Source organism: Helianthus annuus, chromosome 17, assembly GCF_002127325.2.
Source record: "Helianthus annuus cultivar XRQ/B chromosome 17, HanXRQr2.0-SUNRISE, whole genome shotgun sequence".
Lineage (NCBI taxonomy): Eukaryota > Viridiplantae > Streptophyta > Magnoliopsida > Asterales > Asteraceae > Helianthus > Helianthus annuus.
In genome coordinates, this window is record NC_035449.2 from 645,594 (window position 1) to 655,541 (window position 9,948).

General features: G+C 37.2%; 1 protein-coding gene across 1 annotated transcript; it reads left to right on the forward strand.

Annotated features, from left to right (window-relative positions):
- The first annotated feature begins 6,953 nt into the window (after window positions 1-6,953).
- On the forward strand, window positions 6,954-7,763 carry LOC110922433 (DExH-box ATP-dependent RNA helicase DExH9-like). The gene is made up of 3 exons (XM_035986581.1): window positions 6,954-7,074; window positions 7,151-7,261; window positions 7,502-7,763. The coding sequence occupies exons 1-3, from the start codon at window positions 6,973-6,975 to the stop codon at window positions 7,673-7,675; spliced, it is 387 nt and encodes a 128-aa protein (XP_035842474.1). The 5' UTR covers window positions 6,954-6,972; the 3' UTR covers window positions 7,676-7,763.
- The last annotated feature ends 2,185 nt before the right edge of the window (window positions 7,764-9,948 follow it).

The following is a 9,948-nucleotide window of genomic DNA, read 5'->3' on the forward strand; positions in this document are numbered from 1 at the left end:
TTGTGTGAGAGTGGTGGAGGGTGGTGGTTGACTGGTTGGTGGTGGCGCTGGAGAGAAGTAGAGAAAAGGGGGTGGTAAAGAGATAAAATGATTTTTCTTATATATTATAATATATAATATTAGTTTTTAAAATTTATTTTGTTTTATTTGTTAATTTTTTTTAAATAAATGGGTAAAAGACTAAAATACTCTTGTGTGATTTGATTTAACGAAAGAAACTAACTGGTTTAGGCCAAAAGGACAAACCATGTAGCATTTGGAAACATAAAGTACAAAACTCATCAATTTTGAAGGTAAAAAACACCGTCTGAAATTGGGTATAAAGATAAAGGACAATTCTTGCAATTCACTCTTATGATAAATACTACCTACATAAAAACGTGCTCTACGTGTTTAGTTATTACTCGGTAATATATTTGTGACAACCTGTACGCGTGTTACTTGTTAGATACGTGTAGAACTTACGTTAGTTTGCATACATAAACCCTACTAATATTGGTAATCATAATAGGACGTGGTTTACCATACTAGCTCGAGTACTTTAATATGCCGAGCTAAGCAAAGGTGAGTTCACAAGTTTTTCTAAAAGCATGCGTCCCTAGTTTGGGACAACACTTTTTACAATAGCCCTAGTTGGGGCTACAAGTGCGTTCCGGGTTGGAACCACTGAAACAAACTATCCACTGGAGGTGGACCACACTGTCCCTGGATTAGGACTGTCTAGTATTTCTGGAGTGAAATACTACTATTTAAATACTGTAAAATTATATTTCATGTCTTTAGCGGACTAAACGAACTCCATCTGAAAGTCCCCACACACTTATACCGATTAGTGGTCGGGCTGGCGAACAGGGTATTAGTTGATTACGTTATTAGATTTGACAAACCTCACACCGTGCCGAGGAGGATGGGCATGAACTTTGCCTTGGAAACTGGTCAATGATGATAGACATTGACACGTGGCACAAACAACTACAACAGTCAAGTTTCGTTATTACACAGTTTAGTAGCTTAATGATGGATTAGCTACCCATGACATGACATGACTTATAAAACTAAAGTATTTAAACAACTTGTTTTTGTAACAACAGTGAAAACTGTGAACTCGCCAACTTTATGTTGACACCCTACTGCATGCTTTGCAGGTTGTTAGGTACAACTATGGACGGACATTGCAACCGGCTGGAATGTGTGGTTCGCAAAGCCTTAAGTTTCGTATATTTAATAAACTTGTGGTTTTAAGTTTATGTTGGGTCTATTTTATTTTTCCGCTGCTACTTAAACTGTACTTTGGACTTTTAAACATTGATCACTAATCGTGTTGATTGTGATGATTTTACAACTTAAATAATTAGTTCAACATGATTAGTGGTTGTATCCTGGTCAGTCGCACGCCTCGCGGTAAAACCCCGCAAGTGGAATTGACGGTGTGACACTGACATTGTTGGTTGTTGAACGATCCTATGATCAAAATTTGTTTTCGGGTCGTGATGATGAACTTGCGTTCATCTGAGCCTCAAATCGGTTTTAAATATGATGTTGCACTTAATTACTCATGAACTTGTATGGTTCAATGAGTTTGGCTTTGATGATGATGCTAAACCCTAAATCCTAATAAATTTGGTTGTTGATGCCAATGATGATGTGGAGACCCTCATCTCAACCTCAATTTTTAGTTTGGTATCAGAAGTTATTGTTTGTGTTTTGGTATATATGGACTTGAAGAAGTATGATTCTCTTGAAAGATTTCAGTTTAGACACAAAATAAAACTTGCCGACTGCAATTACATGGGTCAGATCTGTTATATTGGGTGATGTTGATGCCAAAAAAATGTAAATTCGTAGCTTTGAGTGCGGCAATTGTTTAATCTGCAACCACAATGTTTCTGAGCCTTAAAAGAATTATGTTGTGTGCCAATATCGTACCGATACAATAATGAACTAACCTCGTAACTAACGAATTTATGCCGCGCTCAGGCTGTAACGCGCGAGTCGAATACTACTAGTTATTATTAAATAATACTGGATGGGTTGTGCATCAAAAGTCAATTACGATGGCTGGAGTTTGGTTTACATGATACAAAAGTTGGTCGATAAAAATATAATTAAGCTTGGTAAATACTCATCTAATGCTTATTATAAGGGCCTAAGGGGCATCAAAACTATGAAAGTTGTCAAAATGTGAAAGTATTAACTTAGAGTTTTAAGATAAAAAAAAATTAATGAATAAATAAGATTGATTGTGCTATCCTCTGTCTTTTTTGAGTTTTTCTAAATAACCCTTCTCATAGAGCAAGTAAAACGATGTAATTTTTTTATTATATAGGTTTTTTTAATAATCCTCTGTAATTTATGCATGTGTGTGTATTGTGTTTTATGTTTTTGTTTGTTTGTCGATTCAACAAATGCCTACCAATAATGCATAATGTCTATCCTCCTTTACCTTCCAGAATCCCAAGCATAATCAATAAAATCCAAAATGCTATTCCATATCGCCATAAAATTAATTATCTCGTCCCCACACATAATTAGACCATGTGTAGTGGGGCATTATGGGGCATTATGGGGGCATTATAACAAAAAAAAACGTCCACTCTTCCATTACATAGGGCATTATGGGGCATTATGGGGGAAAAAAATTTGCTTGGGCATTATAATTATAACGCCATTTTGCACTTGTTAGAGGTATGACTTGAGTTGACCCACCAATGAGAAATCACTTTGTTTTTTTGTTTTTTTTTTTTAAGGATTGAAAGGGGCATTATCCCCACTACACCACTTTATGCTATAATGCCCCATGCTGACTGGGTTGCCACGTGTCGGATAATGCCCCATGGTGGGGGCATTATAACAAGTTACCACTACACATGGTCTTACAATATTACACATGATGTTCTTTATATCCGAAAGGTTGTCATAAATTGTTTGCATGCTATCTATATGTCAATTGTTTGATGGTATGGAATCTAACATACTGTTTGGCAAAAGGCGTGTGCTTGGTGCCGTGTTCCGAATTTTTTTGTGTTTTCGTTTAGAGATCTTCTCGAAATCCATAATCATTGCGGTAAAAAGGGGGGGGGGGGGAGAAAGAGGCGTTCCAAGGCATAGTTATGATAACCTGTTGGAGTATCTGGAAAGCTAGGAATGAACGAAGGTTCAATGGTAAGCAAGCCAAGGTCGAAAGCATTGTTAGCGTAGTTAGATCATTGGGCTTTCTTTGGTTCAAGAATAGATCTAAGTATAAGTCTGTGATTTGGTCGGATTGATGTAAATTTATAATTTTATAAGTTTTAATTTTGTTCCCATCCTGGTTTTCGGGTTTGATGGTTTTTTAATGAAGTTATGGTTTCAAAAAAAGGGGTATACAAATACGACACGCACTACACATTAAACGTTAGACCACTCCAAAATATAAGCAGGAGTTGCTATAAATTCACACATGTTAAGCACATTCTCAAGTGTAAAAATAAACAAATCCTTTAAAAAAATATATGACCTTAAATTTTGACAAGCCATACAAAGAATAATAAAAATAAAAGTTTATATTACAAGATAATTCTTAAATGTGTCCTTAAAATGCAAATTAAACAAACCTTACTTAATAACTTTAAAATGAATTTAGATTTCGTGAAAATCCTTGTTTCACAATTGAAAACATATGTAAACTTTGAACTTTTAAGTTTACATCCCCTTTTAGTTTTCGATGTGATGTGAGTGAGACCAATGACAAAAACTTTTGAAGAGGGGATGGTTAATCATGCATCATGTGGTGACGCTGATAGCCGAAAGACAAGAGGAAGGGGGTACATGCACTAATCGACAGTTGTCTCAATTGCTGAGTGTTATGTGCCTTATGTCCAAGTCTTGATGCAAAACTAATATCGAGTCGGGGGTCTCACTGAAAGTAACCTCTGTATTCCTACGGGTAGAGGTGAGGCTGTCTGCATCTTACTCTCCTCAAACCCTACCTTAGTTTTACTATTAGTGGGACTTAGTGAGTACGATGATGATGATTTTGTTTTACCGTATATTAGAATATATCATATCATAACTATATCTAAAAGATCACTCATCCTTAAATTATTACCACCCAAACACATTTAACTATATAATCTATATAACTATATAATAAATTTCCAATGGACACAAAGGTAATTTAACACATCTTTTTTAAGATGGCAGACTAAAAGTCTTAGATAAACCCTATATTTTTACATTTTCCTTCCCATTTTATCCTCCTCTCTTTACATCCCCTTTCAGATATGATGAAATCCTTCGAATATAAACATCAGTTTGTTCAGCTGAATCGTTCTCCTTCAATTAGGCTTTATGATTGAATCTCTACAGCCACAAAGGAATTCAATTCTCTTCCAAACCTCATGAAATACAGACCGATCATTCTTCCAAAGCTCATGAAACATGTTCTCTCTCTTTCTCTTCCAAACCTCCGGCTCCCACAGTGTATCGCCTGAATGGGTTCAACATTTCCGGTTAAGGCTAGGGTTCTGGCGATTGAATGTCAGTAACTGTGAAACCCTTCATAGTCCAAACGCACAAAAACAAAGACTTCATAAAGGTTCCTCCCAAATCTTCTACACAGGGTTCCGATTGAGACTTCCAGAGGTATGTTTTTGGGTTTGATTACGTTCGGTAATGATGATAATTGAATGAGACTGATCTATACCCGTGTTTAGAATGTGTAATCGGTGTTTAAAGGGACGAATTGAAGCTGAAGGCGCTGTGTTAAAGAAGCAGATCAAGGATGTTTTGACAGGTTATATTTGTAGATAGAACATATTATTTATTATTGTTTTGTGACTATGTATGTGTTCTGTATGGTTTGCTAATAGTCAAGTTGTTATTCAATGGTGGAGGGGAGATTTTGGGGGTGGAAATTGTTTAACTTGTGAATTCGTCTTTAAACAAATAAAAATAAGAAAAATACAAATCTGGATAATAATCCTACTTTACCTCAAAATTCACTTCTGAAGTTGGCTGGAAACCCTAAGCAAGACCAACAAGTGCGATGGATTGCCTGAGTAGCGGCGGTGAAGCCGCGCCCTTCATCCAAGGTATTTTAACTTTCCTTTTATCATGCATTACATTAGCTTCAATTAAATGTTTATGTTTATTTACATGATATGATTCTGTAAGGAGCAGAAACAACGACGCACCCAGCTTGAAAATGCAGTCAAGCCTGGTCAATGACAGCGAGCTAGCTATATTCAGTCTTAAAAAGACAAAAGAAATCGGTAACCAAAGAGTCCATTCCCGTGGCTAATAGAAACAACAGGCCTATTAATATACCCGAATTTTGTGACCGGTTTCGTATCTATTGTTACAGATTTGGCTGATTGAGCTTGATTGGAATAAAGGGTTTCAAATAAAGTGGTGGAACTTGGCAAAAACTCGCCTTTGGTGGTATCATCTTTTAATGTGTATGTCACTGGAGGTGGGTTCCATGGGGTCACGTTTGTGCAACAAATGGTGCGATGTTTTGTGGCTAACCGAGGAAAGGTGAACCTGTAGTTTGCAGGTTTCCAAAACTTGTGGTCTGTAGATTGGACTTTTGAAAGAACCATTGACGCCATTGTAGATGGAGGTCGAACAACAGAAGCCATTTTATATTCCTGCTAGATGAAGGTCTCCTCTAGGTATTTTCTTTTTGTGGATTTATTAGTGGTTTGTTGAATACCAATGTTAAAATTTTTATCTTGATCAATGTTGCATAAAAGCAATTTAAATTCATATCACTTACTTGAATTTTTATAGTGAAAGGTTAATTTGTTGAAATGTTAAGAATGGTTATTTGTATTTGTTTTAGTTTCGGTTTTTGTTTTCAGTATTGTTTTTTTCCTGGTGTTTTGGTGCCGGGTTGCGTACTAAAAAAGTCAACATGGTCAGTATTTTGTGTTCTCTAAATTGCTTGTATATCCATACAGTTGTCAGGACAACTTCTGTCAAGACAACATCAAACTTTTACCCGGAAGCAGCAGTTTGCTTACAAAAGTATAGACTTTTATATGACCATTTGAAAAGGTAAGAAGTACTCAAACTTTCCTTTTTCTTTTTCATTTTTTGTTATTTGTTAAAAATGTATATTATGGTTTATTACTAAAAAATTTTATGTATTACTTATGATAAAATGAATTGCTTTTTTATTTTTATCTTTATAATTTACATAATGGACTCCATATGAGCACGTAGCTATTGCTACTTTGGACCGTCAATGCCTTTATGTAGCAAAGGTTGCTCTCTCCTCATTCAATATCTATATTTTTCTGTTGAACTGTTTTGGTTTACTTATTTATATATCATTTTGGAACTTTTCATGAGTTATTATTTAATTTTTTCTTGGGTTAATGTTTCTGATTTTGGGCTTTGCCAGGTGTCAAATACGCTTCCCCTCTTGAAGCGTGGAATAGGCGTGCATCATTCTGGGTGAAGTCATTGAAATACTATTCCAAGAGGGTCTAATTAAGGTTGGGATGAGACTGTTAAGCATTCATTTATATTGGTTTTGCCTTATGTTTTGTGTTTTTGAGGTTTTTATACTGAGATTTTTTGCAACAGTGCTTGTTTGCCACAGCGACATTTAGCATAGGTCTCAATATGCCTGCAAAAACGGTTGTTTTTTTCAAATGTTCGGAAGTTTGACGGCGATAAATTCAGATGGCTATCAAGTGGTGGATATATTCAAATGAGTGGTCGAGCAGGTCGTAGAGGAATTGATGATCGTGGGGTCTGCATACCTTCCACCGCTAAAATGATGGTCAAAAGGAGCGCCGACTGTTTAAACAGGTATCATAGTCAAAGGCATACCTTTTGTAGTGAAAGTCAACTATTTTGTTGAATGCTGCATGTGTGGCCATATTACATCGTTACATTGTTCTTGGTGTTGAGTATTATGATTTGCATCTTGAGTTGACTTTCATTGTTGACTTTGTCAGCGCGTTCCATTTAAGCTACAACATGCTTTTGAATCAATTGAGATGCAAAGACGGTGATCCAGAAAATTTGCTTCGTAATTCATTCTATCAATTTCAAGCTGATCGAGCCATCACTGATCTTGAGGTTGTCTATCTTTCTTTTCATAAGTTATGATTCAAATTTGTCACGCATATTGCTTACGTATTTATTCTGTTTGCAGAGACAAATGAAAGTTCTTCAGGAGGAAAGGGACGCAATTCACATTGAAGAAGAGGATAGCTTAGAAAATTATTACTCTTTGTTGGAGCAATATAAAAACTTAAAGATGGATGTGCGTGACATCATCTTTTCTCCTAGATATTGCGAGTAAACATTTTTCTCAACAAAAGTGCGTTACCATTACCAGAAACATTGTATCAGGTCTTGTTATGATTTCCATCCCTGGTGGGGGTGATGTTTGAAGGCATCAAATAAAAAGGAAATTAATTCATCATCATCATCATCATTATACTAAGTAAATCCCACCGATAGCAAAATATTCGATTAACGTTCACTTGATTGAATTTCGTAGGCATATACTTTGGGATTGGAAGCTGAAGTTGCAAAACTAAAAGAAATCAACCACGAATTGCTTAAAAAACAGGCATGTAACTGTAACTTTAATCATCATTATCATGTTCATGAACTGTTTGAATGTTTGTTGTTGACCTGTTGTGTCACTGCAAGAAGAGATGATGGAGAATAATCAGGTATGTATTCAAATAATAACCTCCATATCAACTTAAAGTCATGTCACAAGTTATTAGTATTTTGTAGGTGTTTTAAGAAGTTATCTGGTTATAAAACAAATTTATTTCAGACTAAGGCGAGTATGAGAGGGGTTTCATAATTCCGGTCTGGATTATGATTATAAAACCGTATCCATACATGGTCCCATATCCGTCAGGTACCCGATGGCTGAGGCGCTGATCGGGGGCTTCCGATCATCCTCAACCACTATATTCCAGGACAAGTATGTAAATTCCACTTCTGTATGTTTCTTACAATTTTCTATGAGCGTGTCTGGTGGGTTGGGTAACGGGTCAAAACAGTTTCTCATATAATTAATGTTTTCAATATGATATAGATCTGTACTCTGTTTTCGAATTAACCCCCTCTGTCGATCGGTCAGTTTTGAAGAAACAGTACAAGAAAATGGCGGTTTTGCTTCATCTGGATAAGAATAAGGCATTTGGTGCAGATGAGGCGTTTAAGCGTGTTTCTGAAGCGTGGAGTGTGTTCTCGGATAGCTCGAAGAGAAACTGTTATGATGTGAGGATAAATAGGCAGTTTGTAGCGATGGTTTCGCAGTTTGTTAATCTCGATACGTTTTGGACTGTTTGCACGCCGTGTCGGGTGCAGTACGAGTATCTTAGGAAGTATGTTAATAAACGGCTTTGGTGGGGTTTTTGTTGCGGTTGAGATGGGGGCCGCTCCCGTGACGTATTGCCCGTGGTCGTATACTGCTGGGTAACGGGTATGTGAATCATACGTATGACGTTAATTCTGGTAACGGGTGAAGATTTTGATGACAGGATGGTTAACCACTTTGTTCAGGAGTTTAAGAGAAAGAACAAGAAGGATATCGGTGGGAATCCAAGAGCTTGAGGAGGTTGAGAACTGCCTGTGAAAGAGCTAAGAGGACTCTTTCGTCCACTGCTCAAACCACCATCGAAATCGATTCTCTTTACGAGGGAATCGACTTCTACTCCACGATTACACGTGCAAGATTCGATGAACTTAACATGGATTTGTTCAGGAAGTGTATGGAGCCGGTGGAGAAGTGTCTGAGAGATGCCAAGATGGATTTATGGCTTATAACAGAATGTGGTTGTGTGGAATTATGCAGCCGTTTAAATAAGTTAATGAGGGATTATGTTGTTTCAAGCAAATCAGTCAAGCCTGTTGTTATCTGTAGTTTTCTAATTTGAATATTATAAAAGAAAAGAGTTATTTAGGAAATCATCCTTAAATGTTTGTTGCATTGTTTTGAGATGTTTGGTTAAAATTCCAAGCTGGTAACAACTTATTTAGTTATGAGTAAACTGAAAAGCAAAATTGGGGATACTGTAAATATGAAAGTTAAAAGGTAACACGAGGGCTAAAAGGGGCACTTTCCTACAGTAACATATGTTCCATTTTAGTCATTTTACCATTATCGCATTTTTTATACCAATATGGTAATCTACCTTACGGGTATAGCATATAGTAAGTGTTGCGGGTAAGTTTATGATATGTCCACGCCCTCGTACAATTGACTCCGCCGCAACGCGCGGGTCTCCCACTAGTTAATATTTGATTAACATCCACTTCGGTTGAACAACTTGAAAAAAATTCCTTATAAACCAATTATCTCCATTGCCCTGTCTTAATGATCCTCAATGTGGACTCCTTCTGCTAAGGTCGTGCATGGGTTTGTTGAGTTACTTTTTGGTGTTACGGACTTGTCAACCCCATTTGATGGGGGATGCGGTATCTCGGTCCGATGATGGCCTCAGGGAGGCTATAGAAGACATAGTCGTGGGTTGCGGCCCCTTTTTTGGTGACCTCCAATGGCGTCTGGCATCTCTGCCAATGCGCCTAGGTGGTTTTGGCCTCATTTCAGCTCGAGATGTTGGGGCTTATGCCTTTGTGGCGTCTAGAGCTCAGTGTTGGGAACTACAGGATCATATCCTTCGAATCAGTGGGGTTGTCGGGGTTACCCGGACTATCAGCAGGCGCTCGAACGCAGACTTGGTTATTGACGGTTTCTCTAATAAGGGCACCGCCCCCTCGAAACCACAAAAAAAACTTTGGCGAATGCTTTGTTTAAAAAAATCACTCAAAACCTGAGAGAAGTTTTTGATTTGTCATCCCGCCAGAAGGCGGTGTTTGAGTGCCTGAAGGGTCACTATGCTCAGGATTTTTTGACCATTATCCCGATTGAGGGGTTGGGACAATGCATGTCTGCAGTAGAATACAGAGTCATTCTCAAATAAC

Bases quoted from the DNA above. Each gene is read 5' to 3' on its own strand.
- LOC110922433 (XM_035986581.1), top strand. From the start codon at position 6,973: ATGCTTTTGAATCAATTGAGATGCAAAGACGGTGATCCAGAAAATTTG. The intron at 7,075-7,150 runs GTTGTCTATCTT...TTCTGTTTGCAG, and splicing joins GAGCCATCACTGATCTTGAG to AGACAAATGAAAGTTCTTCA. The intron at 7,262-7,501 runs GTGCGTGACATC...TGAATTTCGTAG, and splicing joins ATAAAAACTTAAAGATGGAT to GCATATACTTTGGGATTGGA.